This window comes from Mchenga conophoros, linkage group LG16, assembly GCF_057382185.1.
Source record: "Mchenga conophoros isolate Kocher_MC1m ecotype Shallow Benthic linkage group LG16, M_conophoros_male_GT1.1, whole genome shotgun sequence".
NCBI lineage: Eukaryota > Metazoa > Chordata > Actinopteri > Cichliformes > Cichlidae > Mchenga > Mchenga conophoros.
Window position 1 is genome coordinate 13,929,447 of NC_140541.1, and position 18,098 is coordinate 13,947,544.

At 39.6% G+C, this 18,098-nt stretch overlaps 5 protein-coding genes across 6 annotated transcripts; all 5 read right to left on the reverse strand.

The window, feature by feature from the left end:
- Positions 1 to 350: 350 nt before the first annotated feature.
- On the reverse strand, positions 351 to 2,200 carry LOC146556418 (gamma-crystallin M2-like). Its single transcript, XM_085248653.1, has 4 exons — positions 2,128 to 2,200; positions 1,352 to 1,416; positions 1,009 to 1,251; positions 351 to 690 (listed from the first exon to the last, which is right to left on the reverse strand). The coding sequence occupies exons 2-4, from the start codon at positions 1,358 to 1,360 to the stop codon at positions 415 to 417; spliced, it is 528 nt and encodes a 175-aa protein (XP_085104779.1). The 5' UTR covers positions 1,361 to 1,416; positions 2,128 to 2,200; the 3' UTR covers positions 351 to 414.
- On the reverse strand, positions 1,198 to 4,064 carry LOC146556419 (gamma-crystallin S-1-like). Of its 2 annotated transcripts, XR_014888886.1 has the most exons (5): positions 3,942 to 4,064; positions 3,501 to 3,743; positions 2,128 to 2,409; positions 1,352 to 1,416; positions 1,198 to 1,251 (listed from the first exon to the last, which is right to left on the reverse strand). XR_014888886.1 is itself a non-coding variant. In XM_085248641.1 (3 exons), exons 1-3 carry the CDS (start codon positions 4,062 to 4,064, stop codon positions 2,137 to 2,139), a joined length of 639 nt encoding a protein of 212 aa, XP_085104767.1. In that variant the 3' UTR covers positions 1,618 to 2,136. The 2 variants fall into 2 exon arrangements, 1 of the variants encoding a protein (XP_085104767.1); XM_085248641.1 differs by lacking the exons at positions 1,198 to 1,251; positions 1,352 to 1,416 and having other exon boundaries at positions 1,618 to 2,409.
- A 533-nt stretch (positions 4,065 to 4,597) lies between these two features.
- Positions 4,598 to 6,364, reverse strand: LOC146556420 (gamma-crystallin M2-like). Its single transcript, XM_085249406.1, has 3 exons — positions 6,265 to 6,364; positions 5,945 to 6,187; positions 4,598 to 5,044 (listed from the first exon to the last, which is right to left on the reverse strand). The coding sequence occupies exons 1-3, from the start codon at positions 6,271 to 6,273 to the stop codon at positions 4,772 to 4,774; spliced, it is 525 nt and encodes a 174-aa protein (XP_085105532.1). The 5' UTR covers positions 6,274 to 6,364; the 3' UTR covers positions 4,598 to 4,771.
- A 798-nt stretch (positions 6,365 to 7,162) lies between these two features.
- On the reverse strand, positions 7,163 to 8,784 carry LOC146556421 (gamma-crystallin M2-like). The gene is made up of 3 exons (XM_085249405.1): positions 8,735 to 8,784; positions 8,226 to 8,468; positions 7,163 to 7,484 (listed from the first exon to the last, which is right to left on the reverse strand). Exons 1-3 carry the CDS (start codon positions 8,744 to 8,746, stop codon positions 7,209 to 7,211), a joined length of 531 nt encoding a protein of 176 aa, XP_085105531.1. The 5' UTR covers positions 8,747 to 8,784; the 3' UTR covers positions 7,163 to 7,208.
- A 2,181-nt stretch (positions 8,785 to 10,965) lies between these two features.
- On the reverse strand, positions 10,966 to 17,139 carry c9h2orf80 (chromosome 9 C2orf80 homolog). Its single transcript, XM_085249404.1, has 9 exons — positions 17,065 to 17,139; positions 15,176 to 15,247; positions 15,007 to 15,088; positions 14,835 to 14,917; positions 14,514 to 14,604; positions 14,298 to 14,375; positions 14,104 to 14,191; positions 13,052 to 13,152; positions 10,966 to 11,172 (listed from the first exon to the last, which is right to left on the reverse strand). Exons 2-9 carry the CDS (start codon positions 15,214 to 15,216, stop codon positions 11,104 to 11,106), a joined length of 633 nt encoding a protein of 210 aa, XP_085105530.1. The 5' UTR covers positions 15,217 to 15,247; positions 17,065 to 17,139; the 3' UTR covers positions 10,966 to 11,103.
- Positions 17,140 to 18,098: the final 959 nt, after the last annotated feature.

An 18,098-nucleotide genomic window follows, 5' to 3' on the forward strand; every position in this document is an offset into this window, starting at 1 on the left:
GTCCAGGATCAGTTTCCTCTCCTACACCGTGCAGCGTAGTGTTTAACACTAATCGTATGGATAAATTCTCCCACCGCAGACCAGCTAATCCTATCGAGCCAACCAACTGGGAGAGGTATTGTTTGCCATGGTATGCCTAAGCATAGAGGAGATTAAACTATAGTGCCCAGTTACCCAGAAGCTGGTAGATAAATTGTTTCACCACTGGCCCCAAAGAGTACTTATTTTCCATTCTGTAACATTTGATTGCAAGAAAAAACTCATCTGCCATCTTAAGGGTCCTTTGCAAAATATTAATGAAGTTTTGTAGTGATACATGGAAATAAAAGATGCTTGTTTTATTAAGCAGTTAAAGTTTATTGGGAATACAGACAATTCAAGTCACTGAAAGATGCATTTAAATGAAGCTTGACTTCAGTTGAAGTCAGTGATTCTTCTGATGGAGCCGATCCTTGGGCTGATGCCTCCCCAGTCACTGTACCTCCGATACTCTCCAGGCCTCAGGTAGTACACTCTGCCCTTGTAGTTAGGTTGGTCGTACAGTAGCCAGTGGCCGTCCATCACATTGCAGGAGTTGAAATCAGACATGCTGAGTTGGTCTTGGACATTTGGACAGTCATCGACCAGCTCATGCATCTGCCCGGTCATGTCAGCACGCTCGTAAAGCCTCATCCTGTAGGAACCCTGGTGCTAGCAAAGAAATTAAAAAAAAACTCTTATAATCTCCCCAATCAGGTCCTTCTTTACATGCATTTAATTACTTAAAACATTTTTGAAAAGCAAGAGTTGACCGGGTAACCTATAAGGATTTAAAAACTAGTCCCTTAATATAATATTTTTGTCTATTAACATCTTGCAAAAGAGCTTTCAGTAAACTCTATGGTGCTAAAATTAATTTATAGTTTCTGAATATCTGCCCATTTAGCAGTAACCCAATATGGGTTTCTGGTAACCTGATGGATATTATGGGGTTATAACAGAGTCTTAAAGCAAGTCATTATGACCTACCTGTGGGATCATACGGCAAGATCTGACACAGTCATTAATGCCAATCATACGCTGGTTATCAGAGTACTCTCCTCTCCTCAGATAGTACTGATTGCCCATGTAGTTGGGCCTCTCATACACCATGAAGCAGCCACTCTCCACCCTGATGGAGTTGCATCTGTTGAAGTAGGTGTGAAGATCGGCACAGTCGCTGCTGCACTCATGAGAGCGCCCTTGGAAGTTTCTGTCTTCGTAAAAAATGATCTGCAAAAGCAACAGGCACACACGGACACTTTTTTACAGAGTGCTGTTAGAAGCCACAAAAACAGGAGTTTTGTAAAACCACAACATTTAGTTTCTTTACCTTTCCCATGGTTGTGTTGGCATCAGACTCTATTACCAGTGCTGTCCCTGAGCCAAGCTACTGTGCTTTATAAAAAAGAAAGAAAGAAAGGACTGCTGTGTGATTGCACAGCATAAAGTATTGTCATTTAAATATATCCCCACAGTGATGATGGATCACAAGTGGGGGTGGGCAGATAGGAAAATCTGTTTATGTATAGATGACTCTTGGTGTGTGTCGTTATTGTTCTTTCCTCCATGTTCATCACAATTTCTTCCCGAAAATGCTGTTGTACAATAGGATGATAGTCACATAGTCCTGCACAACATCAGCAGAATAATACTGATATTTAATAGAGCCAGCACATAATTTGCACAAGCTGCCAGCTGTTTGCTTGTTGGGGTTTTTTTTTTTATGTGAGTCAACATTTCTAAAGTACCAAACATGTTGGCTATGACTTCATATGAAGGACTTACAAAAATGTCTTACTCAGATCAGGTTACCACCATGGACTAATCTGTTTGTTTGAAACGTTACAGTACTAACAAATCATGCTTTGATAAATGAGGTCCTCCTCACAACTGAATGGACTATGACGACTCCATTTTGCAATTGCTTTATTACAATGGTGAGTCCAATGGTGAGCCCAAGCTTTACATAAGGGAATGTTCTGATGCAGGACAGTAGTATTTTGATTAAGTGACAAAAACTGTTTTCTGTTTCTTTCTTTAGTGTTGCAAGCATAATTATCTGAGTATGAAGGCTCTCTAAAATGTTCATGTAGCTCTGGCAACTACCAAAAGTGGTCAATAGTCCATGATGCGTTTGATGGATCCGACTCTGGCACTCCTGCCACCCCACTCACTGAACCTCTTATACTCTCCAGGCCTTATCAGGTACATCTTGCCCCGGTAGTTTGGGTGCTCGTAGAAGAGCCAGTTGCCATTTTTCACGTTGCAGGAGAAGATGTCATTAACGTGGAAGCGATCCATGACACTGGGACAGTCATCCACAAGGTCCATCACCTGACCCCCAAACTCGATCCGCTCATACAGGCGCATGTTGAACATCCCAGGGTCCTAGTTTTGAATCAAAGATGGTCATCATTTACTCAGCTGCACCTTCAGGAACTACCTCTACAAAAAAAAAGTTGTTATATTTGTAATGACTCTCGAATGTAATTATGGAATCTTCTATTTTGCTACAAGGAAATAATACTGAATGAGTTTGGGAAACTGATTTTTTGAACGACAATGAAATAATATGTTTTTAGCTTGCTAGCTAACCTAGCTAAACATGCTAATGTACCTACTTTGGTCAAAATGAAAGACACAGTTCCACTTCCTCAGATTGCACAAAAAGTGAAGGCAAAAAATACTTAAAGTGGACTTTAAAACATGTGTTAATGGCTCATTTACAACTAGAGTCTGCAAAACCTGTGAGTGGAAATCCAGTACCTGGGCCAGCCCATCTTCAAGACTCTAAAAACTGTGGTACAGATTGACTGGATGGATATTTTCATTATAAAGTGTTTTGATAGGCATTAGATTTGTGTCAGCATTTATTCACCTTTATAGAGCAGACTAATTCTGTAGTTATTTAAATAAAGTTATAATTAGCAAAACGTCATGTATTCATATCTGATTTGACCATTTTCATGGTAAAAGTTACCCTCTTTTTACATTTTCTTCAAAGAAAATCCAAAGTAAAATTAAATTCAAATACTGATTTAGCCTTTCTTTAAGGTGAAAGAACAGTGAAATCATGCTAACATTTAAAATATATTACACCAAAGGCAAAATTAGTCCTACAACAGTTGTTTTTGGAAGATCAATAGCAACAATTAAGATGCACCCTCTTGTATAAAGATCCATTTGATTTATATAACAGCTTGGAATAAGTAAATTAGACATAATATGCTATTACTTAGAAAATATTAAAAACAGAACGGCAGCTAAGATTATAAATGAGTCTATAATGGAGACTGTTTTTAAACCTGTAGGTTAAAAAGTGTTTGCAAAATCTTGAAATACATTTTAAAAACAAAGGTTTAAAAATTGTTTCAATAAAAGTTAGGTCTGGTTAGTTTACATTCTCACAATCTATCAAGAGGCAGTGTGAACTCTAGCGAATGTATAAGGCTGGGTTTGGCCAACTAACAGTAGCTCACCGTAGGGATGTGACGACAGGAGCTGACAGACTCGTTGACACCCATCCAGTGATGGAAGTCCGGATACTCTCCTCTCTTCAGGTAGTACTGGTTACCAGAGTAATTGGGTTTTTCATAGATCATGAAGCAACCACTCTCCACCTTGATTGAGTTGCAGCGGCTGAGTCGGCTTAACAAGTCCTCACAGTCATTACAGCACTCAAAATGGTGCCCAGAGAAGTTGTTGTCCTCATAGAAGATAATCTAAACATACAAATCATATATTTTTCAGTGTTTGCACTGCAAATATGTTCATTGGAAACAAATATTATCATATTTGCTTGAGTATTACAAGCATTTTCATGGTTTTAATGGACATCTCGGTACAAGTTGTGAACACTCAGGAAGCCTATTAGCATTTCGTACCCCACCTGCTTGTTTGCCCAAAACTGTCATTTTTACCTTCCCCATGTTGGCTGCTTCTCCTGTCCTGTGCCTAGTCTCTGTATGATCCATCCAGCTCTTTGAAGACTCAAACCTGTTACATATATAGTGAATGTGAAATGCAGACTCTGCACGTGTCATTCATATTGTAATGCCAGGAATCTTTGGCATTTGTGCCGTTGTGTTATCCTGAAGAGATGTTTGGGGATTATGTATGTACAGGTGAGCGCTGACTGGTCCAATGTCAACTCTGAATGGGTGCTGTTTGTTGTTGCACTGCTAAAATTTACCTCAGACTGAGGGTTTATGCTCCACCCACGTTCACCAAGATATCTTTTAAATGTTTACATTCATAAAAACCTCCAGTTGTTTTGTTTGGAGCTACTTGATTAGAATATTTTTTCCCATGGTAGAAATGAGTCTGTCTGTGTTTTTGTCAACAGAATGATAGTTTGTGTTTTATGTAATTTTTATTCTACCACTGCCATCTGGTGGTGAGCTTTATTTCTGACCAAAATAGAAACAATGTTTACATTTTTACTGACAACCTTTCAAAATGCTTGTGTTAATTTGTAGGATATTTGCTCATGTCTAAACAAACACAAAGGTCCAATAGATAACACTTGAGCCTGGGTGAGAAAAGTGTTAGTGCTTGAATGATTTTATTCAATCCTCTTATGAGAGTTAGGATGTCAGGCCACAAGCCCAGCACATTCTCCTGGGGAAAGATGCCCTCTAGATGCAGAGAGCAAAAACAAAACGGAGTACACTTGAGCACTGATGCCATTTTATTCAGTGTGTAAAACAAGGCAAAGAGTAGACATTTCACAAGAACTGTCCTTCCGTCTTTATAAATCCATGAGACGTCGGATGGACCCAACCCTGGAGCTAATGGCGTTCCAGTTGCTGAAGCTCCTATAATGGCCAGGTGAGAGGTAGTAGTGGCGCCCCCTGTAGTGGTGTTGCTCATACATCAGCCAGTGGCCATCTATCACATTGCAGGAGTTGAAGTTGGAGAGGCGGAAACGGTCCATGAGATTAGGACAGTCATCCGTCAGTTCCATCATTCCACCTTCCATGTCGAAATGCTCATACAGCCTCATCCTGAAGCTGCCACTGTGCTGCAGAGGTCAGGAAAGTCAAACGGTCACATTAGGTTTGTTTTTTGTGAAATCTGTTCATGTGCATAGCTGTGAGTTAGATGATGCACCACATACCTAATAAAATATCTGCAATAAGCTGCTTAGCCTAGCTTAGCATAGATACTGGCACTAAAAGAAGAGAGTAAACACTGATGCCTGTTTCTAGGCCATTTCTACTCTACACCACTGGTAGGCATGGTACGTGTTAATTAATGTTAACATACCAGTACCACCATACTTTTTAAAAATGAAATATTAATATCAAGTATTATGTATTACAAGTATCACAAGTATCTGATCATGTAAACCAGTGCAATTAACAGACTGATTTTCACTCTAATACATCTTAACAATTTACCCAGCTTGCCACTGTCCATAAAACGGGAGAAAAAAGACAGTAACAAGCTAGCGTGTGGCTACTATGGTTGACGAAAAGGATATTACATCATGGTCCTCTACCCAGAAAACAAAAGTTCTCTGGTGGGATAGGATAGTTTATATTTTTTAAACCAAAAACACCTCTGAACACAGATTGCTGTAGCAAAATTAGCCCATTTATTGGCTGATGCTACATGCTAAAAGTCAAGTATACAGTCTGCTGCTTGGCAGTTATGTTGGAGGACAAGCAAGCAAAATTTAAAACATTAGAATTAACAGAAGAGCACAAAAGCAGCACTTTATCAGCTTTGGAGCAGTCAGCAGTGACCTCTTTAGTTTAAGTGAAATCACCTTCATTTCTAATTTCAGAGTAGTTACTTTTTTAATCGAAAAAGAAAATCATTGAATAGTTTGTGTATGTTTTTCTGTGCGCTGAATCTATTATTGTAAGAGGTTAAGATGCAGTATGACACAGTGATGGTATTTTACTGAGGCTCTTACCGAGGGGATCATGCGACAAGATCTGACACAGTCATTCATGCCGGTCATGCCCATGTAGTCAGAGTACTCTCCCCTCCTCATGAAGTATTGGTTTCCCGCGTAGCCCGGACGGTCATAGATCATAAACATGCCACTTTCCACTCTAATGGAGCGGCAGTGGTCAAACATAGAGTGCAAGTTGGCACAGTCGCTCATGCACTCATAGTAACGGCCTCCAAAGTTCTTGTCCTCATAGAAGATGATCTGACCGAGGGACAGAAAAAGGCATGTAAGCTCATTTTTGATCTACAGATATCCGTCATGTAAAACGACATACAAACCTTTCCCATAATGCCTGCTGTTGTTGGTCAAACTTCTTCCTGCGTTTTTAAATCCTAAAATTAGCTTCCATCTTTATATACAATACCCTTTTAGGAGCAGTTGGTGTTATTTAAATGAGGCGTGGTGTCAGCAGAAATATTACAAGAGTCTTCCCACTCCTGTTTGTCATGTCCTGTGTTCAGGTTAACAGATGCCATACAGCTTCCAGCAAGAGCTACAACATGTGCAGGCGCTGGAACAGTCACAGGTCTTTCAATCTTCATGTGTTTGCTTTAAATGGGCTGGATTCAGAGTATGAAGGGTGAGTAAATGCCTATAAAACGTTTCTTTTTGCTGGTGTGTGTTGATATTGATTTATAATTTTCTGTAGGAGTGAGACTGACTACTAGAAAAACTAAAAACCGTACTTCCAACAAACATTACACCAAAAATTAGCCCTTTTTTTAATCAGGAGAATTCAGAAAGTAAATAATTACCTTATTACAAAGAGTTAGAGACACTCGTGCCAGTGAGTGTGTTCTAAAACTCTCTGCTGCAATTTCACTAAATTTTATGCAGTAAAAATTAAGCAGAACAATGCCATGTTCATTTTAATTATATTAATGCCACATGGCAACCTCCTTATTGAATGTGCAAGTATGTCAAAATGAGATAAAGGCTCATTCTGGCACAGGAAACTATTAAGGTTTCAAATAAATGTGTCAATGTGTGGAATGTCCATATAATAAATGATGATACTTAAATGCTGGAAATGTTTCCACAAAATTTATGTGTCATTTCATGTGATGTTAGTTAAATCAGTCAGTAACAAAGAAAGCACAGAAAGTAGTTTAACAACAGCTCCATTTATTTAGGAAGTTATATCTTAATAATGCCAAGTCAATCGCTGAGACACGTTACCATTTTTATTTCGTTTTGTTTTTCTATAGCGATTCAATCCAGATTAGAACTCTGTGATTCTGCGGAAGGAGCCAGTGGTGGCGCAGGTGGCCCCCCAGTCACTGAACTTGCGGTACTCCCCGGGCTTCATGAAGTACTGCCTGCCACGGTAGTTTGGGTGCTCGTAGAGGGTCCAGTAGCCGTCCATGACATTGCAGGAATAGATGTCACGGCTCCGAAAATGATCCTGCACCGACTCGCAGTCCTCACTGAACTCCATCATCTGACCCTGGAAGTTGGGTCGCTCGTAGATGCGCATGCGGTAGGGCCCCTCGCTGGTCTGGATGAACATAGCAGTAAGGTAAAACACAAAATTAGAGTAGCATCAGTACCTCTGCAGCTCTGTATGGGTGTGTGTGAGGGGAAGATTTATTGGAAATTGACATAGCTTACTCTTAAAAAATAAATGTGTCTAAAAAAAAAAAAATGTCAAAACCATTGGGTTTTTTTTTATTTTAAATTTGTAGGACTGCATTAATATATCATCTAAATGTTGGCCTACATTGGCCTTGTTCAGTGATATCTGCATGTGAGCAAATAAAATTTCATTAAGTAATGTCAGAGGCTGGTATTTATTTGTCGTGCCACATCAAAAGAATAGTTAAACATAGACGTGCTTAAAATAAAAAATAATAATATACAGATAATACATGGAACCTGATTTAATACAGTTTTACAATGTGTCATAATTATGAGAAAACAGCAACAACAACTTATTTGACATTTATAATTGACTTTTATTTACTTGTTTGCCAAACATTACCTTCTCCTACACCTGACCTGACAGGGAAAGCACTTTTCAGCAACTAAATCTAAACTCTTATTAAAGTGCAACTTTAGTTGGAAGGAAAAAATATCTAATATCTTAATCATGTTATTTGGCTTGTGCACATAGAAAACAGTAAAAATCAGTGGTTTAATCATCTAAATAATGACATAAAACCACTTCTAAGTCAGAAAATGTAATTCTCAAATGACATTTTTCATAGTATTAACTGCACATAGTTTCCTGTTCACTCACATAGGAGAAGGTACGGCAGGAGCGGATGGTGTCGTTGTAGCCCATCCAGCGCTGGTAGTCTGGGTACTCGCCTCTGGTCAGAACATACTGGTAGCCAGTGTAGTTGGGCTTCTCATACAGCACCCAGCAACCACTTTCCACCTTGATAGAGTTGCAGCGGCTGAAGTGGGGGTGCATGTCAGGGCAGTCGGTGTCGCACTCATACGAGCGACCCTGGAAGTTTCTGTCCTCATAGAATATGATCTAAAGCCAGGGGAGGAGGAGGAGGGTGGACAGAGGCAGTCACAGCCAAGTCTGGTGATGCTGTACTACAGATTTCAGTCGAGCCTGTATGTGTGATTCTGGTAGTGTTGATCATGTCATGGGTTGTTAAAGTCAGTTAAAGGCACTGTCAGTTTGTCGGTGTGTCTGGCAGTTTAGTTTTTAGAACCTAATCATTATTTGAGAAGCTGCAACACAACTTGTCAGCTTGAAGAAGCCCACTTCTAAACAAAATGAATCTCTCTTACCTTACTACTCATCCTGCAGTGTGCTGGAGCCAGTCACCTACAGAAAAATGGTGGTCTCACAAAGCGGCACCAGAGCCCCGCTATATAAACCTCAATCAAAGGGTTAGTAGATCCCACTTTAGCTGTTTTTTCAATGAGTGGGGATTTAACGTACTGGCATCGTTGCCAAGAGTCTTGATCCTGCGCATACAGCGAAAATCCCTGAATCATCAATGCAAAAGTCCTACCAGGCAAATTACTGACCCACTGTGCCCTCTTTATTGATATGGACATTAGAGACACATTTTATCCACTCATCAAGGAGATTAATCTTTGCTCGCAGAATGTCAGAGGTAATCACAAAATGAATCAGCCTCTATAAACATTTGCAGAAATTCCAAAAAAGAAAAATGTGGATTTGTGTGTTTTATTTGTATGAGGAAAATGGGACCAGGCACCTTCAGTGTAAAGTCAATATCAGTACCAAAGTGATATTTAGGTGCTTTTACTTTGTGTCACTTTGGAGTTTGTATTCAGGTACACTTATTTGACAGTTTTAGTAACTCTACAAACAATCTGATATGTAATTGTAAAGAGATACCAAATATCCAGTTTTTCTCTTACAATGGTAACGAATGCTTCTAAATATTACTGGGCATGGATTAGGACTGATTCTAAAAGTCAATCATTTGAGATTTTCTTACATTTCTATAACAATTCAATTGTATTTATATAGCCGCAACAACAGTTGCATCAGGGTAGTTTATACTGCAAGGTAACAAACCTACAATAATCATTTATCCACAAACTGATTCTCTAAATTAATAACATAACCCGAGGTAACAAAAATGATTTCATTGTTTTCATCAAAGACAAAACTGGAATGTTTAACAGGTAATAAGTGAATCTTGTCAAAAGCATAAACTTATATTGCTGTATGCTATGAGGAGTGCCTAGACTTGTACATGGGAGAAACCAAACAGCCACTCCACAAACGCATGCCACCTCGACGGGACAAGGCTCAGCTGTATATCTGCACCTAAAGGATAGAGTTCACTCTTTTAAAGGTTCCCGGCGTTCACATTTTGGACAGAGAAGAAAGATGGTTTGAAAAAGGACTGAAACAGGCCTCTATGTCTACTGTGAATGACCGTCATTGAACAGAGGCCTACGACACACTGTCTGCCACCTACAATCCAGTTTTGAGATCCCTTCCCAGGCGCCTCAACCCCAACTCATCAGGTGACTTCAATAGGTACATGAGAGGTTGAGGTTGTCACACAGGTGTCTCCCGAAACCTCTGTTGGTAATGACCCACGCCTTTTTTTCACACCCTGGACCTTTTGATGACATACATGATCAATAGTGTTTCAACGACCCTTCACAGAATCGATCCTGAGGGTGGCTGTAGCTCAGGTGGTAGAGCAGGTCACCTACTAACTAACTGGGAGGTTTGCGGTTTGATCGCAGTCTACATGCCAAATATCCTTGGGCAAGATACTAACCCCATGTTGCTCTCTGATGCATCCATCGGGGTATGTAGGAATGTTAGATAGTAAGTGCTTAGGGGGGAAAAGTACTGGTGTGACAAGTTGTGTAAAGCACTTTGAGTGCTCAGATAGAGTAGAAAATTGCTATATAAGGATCAGTCCATTTACCAATCCCTACTAGGGTTTAAATATCCGGGACTCTCCACCTTTTGGTTTTAGAACTGAAGAAACCTCTTGGATGAGAAATAAAAACGTCTTCAAACAACTTAAAGAAGTCCAGTCCAGATAGATACCAGTGACAGGTTGAGCCAATTTAATTTTGATGAAAATTAGGTCAAGGTCATATCAAATATGAAAATCAGTAAACCCTGACCTTGTGTATGAGCTGTGTCTTTCTTGGTGAGGACAAGCCATTTTTAACTCCAAGAGTTGTATTTTTCCTGGGTAAATAATATATTTTTAAAAATCTCTGACTCCAGTGAGACCATCAGTAGTTTGAGTCATTGCACATCTCCAGCATCACCAAAGGCTGTTTGACCAAGAAGCATGGAGTTGTGCTTCAGGTCATCAGACCTCCATAATCGCATAAACTCCACCAACACAGTCTGGTATGGCACTTTGCGAGGAGTACAGAGTGAAGGAAACACATTAAAGCATGACATTGAATGTAGTAACAACTTATTCATATAATGCATTATCAAATAACACAGAGCCCAGTTGACAGAAAATACTTCTCTGTTTATGTCTCTTTTATTTCTGAGTACTTCAAGTGCATTTTTGAGTTTAAGTGACATTTTTAGTTGAGTACGTTAACATTCAACTGAGCAGTTTTACCATTTCATGTTAGTATTATTGCTCCAGCTCAATGTCTCTACTTCTGGCAGCTGCTGGAGGTTGACGTCAGTTGTGCAGAGACTCTTGCGAGCTTTCATAGTGCTCAGTCCTTTCCTGGTGAACATCACTGCTTTCCTAAAAGTGAAGCAGAGCGTATGGGAGGTCTTTTTAGATCCACAGGGTGGCAGCAGAGGATTTTCAATGCAGACGTTGGAAAAAGAAATTACTGTTCAAATATTTCCTTCTTGGCTTTGGCCATTTCAAAGCCTAGTCTTTTCTCTGAAATATTTCTGGACTGATGTTGAACATTTCAAAATTACTTCCTATCGCTTTTCCTAATCACTTTTCCTTAACTTAGACTGAAAATGCCATGAGGTCAGGGAAATGTGGGAATACTAAGAAAAAAAGAACCGCATTACCCAAACTGTATTTACAGGAGACTAAGAGGGCCTACAACAGTGGCACTGAGGACCACCTGACATGTAACAACTCAAGAAAGGTCTGATGAAGACTACAACAACAAAGGGAACATCTGCAACATCTGAATGGCAACACGGAGGAACTAAATTGTTTCTTCTTCCAATTTGAGGCCAAAAGATTTCATAGATTCACTCTGCAGGAATAGGATGTGCGTTCAGGTCAGTCAGCTCTAGAAATGCATAAAGTCAGCTACATTTACCTAACTGATTAAGAGGTGATTTGAGACACTGGTCCTGCATCATATCAAAACCAGCCTCTCTTCCACATTTAGCTCACATCAGTTTGCACACAAAGCTAACAGACCCACCGAAGAGGCCATCACCATCCACACAGCACTAAACCACCTGGAACACAGAGCTGGACATCCTGTGGACATGCTAATCAGCATGCTACATGACTTGGCCTCTCGATCCCCATCAGCAACAGGACCAAAGACTTCCTCACCAGCCGTTCACAGACAGTCAAACTAGGTCCTCACCTCTACTACTCCATCACTGCGTACCTGTCCGCTCCTATAACACCATAATTAAATTAGACACAACCATCATTAAGTTTATCACAAGAAATGAGTCAGCATACAGAGAAGAGCTATGAAGACTATCTGAGTGATTCTTGGTGAATAACCAGAGACTCATCACCACAAAGACAACTGCATTATTAGTGGAGGAAATATGACACAGTTCTGCCCCTCTCTGTATAAATGGAGCACGCGTAGGAAGGGTGCAGACATCCTGGGGGTTTCATATACGAGGACCTCTCCTGGTCGGCCAACACCACTGCAACTTCCAAAAGAAAGTGCAGGAATGAGCGATAAGAACTGCACAGAAAAGAACTGACTGCTTGTTTCTGGAGGAGAGTGCCATATCACGCTACCTCAGCAGAAATACCAAAATTGTCCAGGACTTCACTCACCCGGGCCATCATCTATGGCAGGTGTTATAGGCCAAGACTCACACGTCCAGATTTAGCAAAAGGTTGTTTCAGCAGGCGGTGCGGATGTTAAATAAGAAAAAAACCTAAAAGGTGTGATTTTATTTATTCTACGTGCTACCGTCTCGTGTTTTAGTCAACATCTTGTCTTATACCATGGCACCATAGAGTATTATTTTAATTTGGCTCTATGTACAATAAAGGCAGTCTTTAATAATCTGCTTGATGTCAGATTATTAAATATCGAGGTGTGTCTGATGTGCTGAAGCTACTGTCTCTTGAAGATGCAACCTTCACTTTACTTTCATCATTGAAATAAAGCTGCTTGTCTTTATTTGTAATTGGGGGGGGAGGTGGGGGTTGCACACAACGAGACTTAGTAAGCAGCAGGTGTTAATAAAACAGAGTATGCAGCTGAGTTTAGCAAGTGGTTAAAAGTTTAAAACATATCTGCATGTTGTATATGGTATATGATGGGAAACACAGGAGCCATTTACATGATTTGTACTGACTACTGAAGTATTTTTCCTTGGTATTTAGAGATCTTTTAGAGTTCTTATTTTGCCTACCACACATATGGTGATTGCTCAGATACGGTACTCACACTGATGAAGGACTGAGATGAAGTGGAAAACGAAGATGAAACTTGCTTCGGTGGAGCACTTGCCTTTGTCTGCCCGGACAGCCATCGTTTCAGCTTCTGATCTGCAAGAGTTTCGTTTTGGGGTTTTCAAAAAACAAAACAAAAAACAGTCCTTCAGAATATTAATGGCTCAGTCACACTAGATTGAAAAACCTCCCAGGATGATTGGAATGAATTTTCTTTCACATTTGGCATTTGAAGCAACCAACTGGTTTGAAACCATTTTTGCTCACTGGTCACCTGGTAGGAGCAAACCTGCCTCCCAGCAAATAACTGCTGTCAATTGCAGTCAGCCTGAGTCTGCAGAATAGCTTTACTCAGTCACTACTGAACTGAAGTACATGTTTGAGTGCTTCTGTTTTGTATTCCTTATATTTCTACTTGGCTCAAAAATCAAACATTCTGCAAACTGATAAATACTTTTAAAGAATAACGTTTGGCAAAAGAGCACTTTTTGCAAAAAATCAAAGAAAAAACAAAACAGAAGTCATAAAAGTTCATGTCGACAGAATAGTACATTGTTGATGATGTTGTCTATATTGTTTAAAGAAACAAAACACAGATCAAAGAAGATTAAAACTCAAAAGAAGGAAAAGTTCTTGCTTTTGTTTTTTTTGTTTTGTTTTTTTACTTAAAGTTTCCCAGGAAACTCAAGATAAATACTGCTGAGTACACTACTAAGAGGTCAGAGAGGTTTTGCTATACTCATTTATCTGTTGAGGAGTGTGTCTCCAGAAAGAGTAAAAAAAAGAAAAGAAAATCTTATTTTAAGTTGCTTATATTTTATATGTACTCATAAAATCTAAATATTCTTGCCAAGCACCAGACGCACTCCGTTTTGAGACTTGTTTCAAGTATAGACTGTATTAAAGTTGCCAGCAACTCGCGCCCGCTTTGGTTGTACAAAGCAGTTTAATTGTATAGAAATCTATTTGATTCCCATTTGAGAAACAATTTGTATCTTTATTCTCTTGTCACTACCATAAAGGCTAAACCAGACAACACACACTTACTGTGTTTCTTGGAGTGGTACACGGCCTTGTAGGATCCAAGTATTGCAAACGGATGATAGGACAGAGTGATGGGATAGACAATTGAGCCCTTGGGTTAAGAAAAAGAAAAAGGAATGAAATGTTTTTAGGCAAAATTATGTTTCAAAAAGGATAAAACAGTTGCAGCCACTTTCCTAACTAGGACACTTTTGTACCTTGGACTTCTGGTTGGGGTATGAAGCGGCTGGTTTACACCTGTACAGAGTCAAGATTTCCTCCACTGGCAGGCTACTCTAAACAGAAACACACAACAGCTAAAATAAGCAGTTTAGGCATTAAGTGCATCAAAGTACTTTCAGGAAGGTTTTTCGAGAGTTTACCTTCAGCTTTTAGATTTATTAAAAGTTGCATTTACATGTAAAAATCCTTACCATAATAATCCCAGCAAAGGATGACAAGATCATAGCCTCCCGCTCTAAGCGATTAGGATACTGGGCACTTCCTAAACTGCATGTTGCTCCACTGTGGTGCAGGAGGAAGGTGATGAAAGGCAACCAATCCACCAACTGACTCTATTCATTTGCCTTTGTAAAAGCACTGTACGGCATCATGTGTTATTACAGCTGCTTTTACCAAAGTTTTGTTTATTTTTATACTTGTTATTTAATTTTTACTAAATTTTGTGAGCATAATAAACATAATTCAGGATTATCAATGATAGAACGTTTAACTTTAAAAAACAGAAAACGTACATGATCTCTCTGTCGAGCACATGTCGTCCTTCCTTCTTCTCCAGCCACCAAAGGGCAACACTGATTGCAAGATCATAGTGAGCCTACAACATGTCACACAGAAGTTGCCAGCTCTACTTAGTTATACATTAAAACATTATTTTAGCATTGGTTGCTTCTGCTGAGTTTTTACCAAGTCATCCAGCGCTGTGAAAGTTCCCTTGCCCTTCGGATCAAAGGCGTCTTCCCTAAGTTTCTGTCCAATGTAGTTGTCTCTGTTTGGGAACAGGAGAAAATGAACCAGTTGCCAGTTTACTTACCGACTGCACGGTATGCTTTGTAACATTTTAGCATCCACTCACATAAGGGCCTCAACATCTCTTTTGAGCTTGTTTGCCTCCATTTTCTGAATGAAATCCTTTCATCTAGGACTCCTGCAGAGAAATCAACACATGTAGAGTCCACAGTACATCTTCTACATCTTAACTAGTCACCTCAGAGTTTTGTGCAATTTGTTGTTTTATTCATTTTTGAATGATAAAAGTGTAATTTTCCTAACAACATGTAACCTAACTGAATGTGAAACCATGCTTTTAATGTTTCAGTTAACATATTCAGACCCTTTGATGTGCCTCCTGTTCATTTTTATTGAATTCTCCAGTCACTGGGAGACTTCATAGAGATGGGCATCTGGCCAGTTTGAGCAGAAATAGTGCACACCAGGGAAAGGACCAACTTACCAGGAACCAATCCTCGATAAACAGAAGACTGTGCAAGAAAGTTATAGAATTCGATGTTGCATGCATGATGGCTTCTCTATGTGTGCGGCTGCTGAGTTCTACACCTGCAGGTTATTGAATTTATACACAAAGAATGTAATTGATTGAGTGGCAATGAATATCTGCACCCATGAAATGAAATTATTTGCTCCTGGCTGCGTTTTTTCTCACCTGCAGTTTTTGACATGAATATAATTCCTTAACAGGGTACCGTATCAGCTTTTGTGTTTGTCAGAAAGCTCTGAAAGGCCTCTGTGAGCACATGGAAAAGGATTACAAAAAATATAAACTCTTTGCACTAATAAACTAGAGGCAGTGTGTGTGCTGATACCATCCTTAGAGTGAAGCAAGGTAGTGGTAGTATAACGCCAATGCTTTAAACCAGGGGTGTGTAACTCCAGGCCTCGAGGGCTGGTGTCTTGCAGCTTTTAGATAGCACCCTGGGTCAACACACCTTAATCAAATGATTAGTTCATTACCAGGCTTCTGGAGAACTTCATGACATGTTGAGGAGGTAGTTTAGCCATTTGAATCAGCTGTGTTGGATTGGATCAAGGACACATCGAAAACCTGCAGCACACTGGCCCTTTAACACCTGTGCTTTAAACCTACAGACCACGTTAGAGCAGGGGTCTCAAACTCCACTCCTCGAGGGCCGGTATCCTGAAACTTCATGTGTTCCTGTTGCAACACACCTGAATACAGTTAATAGGTCATTACCAGGACTCTATAGAAGTATAGAGCATGCTGAGGTGGCAGTTCAGTCAAGTTCTAGACTCTTGCTAATGACCTACTAATTGTATTCAGGTGTGTTGCAACAGGGACATGTGGAAAGGTTTCAGAACACCAGCCCTCGAGGACTGGAGTTTGAGACCCCTGCGTTAGAGAGACTTATGATGCCAGTTTACTGACACCACCCATCCTATGTGAAGGAGCTCAAGAAGTTTTGTCATGGGAAATAAGATATACTGTCCGCAACCAGGCGTGCAAATCCTCTAGACAACTTAAGGTCTTGGTCTATAGGCAGTCACCATTCTGCCGGCACTCAAAGCCATCATGGCTCAAGTTTGCACTGTCGTCTTCCTGCAGGACTGCTCACTGATGTGCCCAACCAGCCTCTGCATTGGTTAAGTTCCCAGAATGATCTATGCAAACAGGCAACACAAGACCAAAACGCAAAGTGGCTTCCAAAAATTTCTCAACTAAAGGTCTAAATACCTTTATAAATTAGATATTTTAGTTGTTGATTTTTAATACATTTGCAACATTTTGTTATTAACGATTAGTATGCAAAAACTGACGTGGGACAAATAGCCATTTCAATCCTTTAAAATTAATACCAAAACATACTTTAGTGGAACAAAGCAAGTAGATGAGAATTCCTTTTCCCCGTGTAGCACATTTTAGATAAAGACAAAGAACAAACAGCAACACATTAAACACATGCACGTGTTTTCAAGAAAGATACTCACTCAACTGGTCAAAAGGAGATTACAGTACTTCACCTGACACGATCATACAAAATCCTAAACATAGACGACTGCAGTCATGCGACACTGAATGCTTTAACCTTTCTAGGTGGGACACAAGCTTTTAACATCAACGTCCAGCAGACTTCTCAGATGAACAGCATAGCCTGAATAATTTACAACAGACCTGTCAGTCTGATCATTACCAAACCAGACATCCCAAGGAAACAAGTGAAGCAGGGTAGGTAGAAACACAGAGAGCAGTGACGTGCATAAATGTGCCTATTGCAATCAATATAGGAGCAAGGGGAGAAAAACAACATAATAGCATATTGTAACTTTGGTACAAGGCTAAATTAGTACTTACACAAATGTATGTATGTATAAGGAGGAAAATATCAGAATACTACAAACCAGTACTGAATGTCCTCATATGTGGATCTCATTTTTCTCAGAACCAAAAATCTGGTTTAAAAAAATCTGGTAATTATTTGTTTCTACATTCATCAGGTCCCAATCAGCCCAAATAGCAAAGAGAAATTAAAAATGCATGCTGTGGAAGAGTTCAGGTCTTAGGAGGTTAAGGAAACCTATATATTGTATATATATTTATTAGTTTCAGATTTAGCCATTCTTGTATTTTGCTTGTTTACATTATTGTATTTTGCACAACTCTGTTGCTTGTGAAGCTCGCACACAAGAACTTCACTCACATGTGCTGTACCAATGTACCTGCACATGTGATGTGACAATAAAAGGGATTTGATTTGATTTGAAACCGCAGCATTTTAGCAATGTAGTGACTGAGGTAAACCTTATTGTCTCTGCCAAGTAGGTTATGCGTGCATGTCATCATTCTGTCTGTAAACATGATAGATCAAGAAGTTTTGAATGAATTCTAATAAAACTTTATAGGAGTGTAGATCATGTTAACAATCCATTAAAATCTGTCAAGTTAATGACTCAGCTGTTGTCATAAACAAAGCCTTGTAACTTTGTACTTGTGTTAAACATTCTCAACACAAGTACTGTAAAAG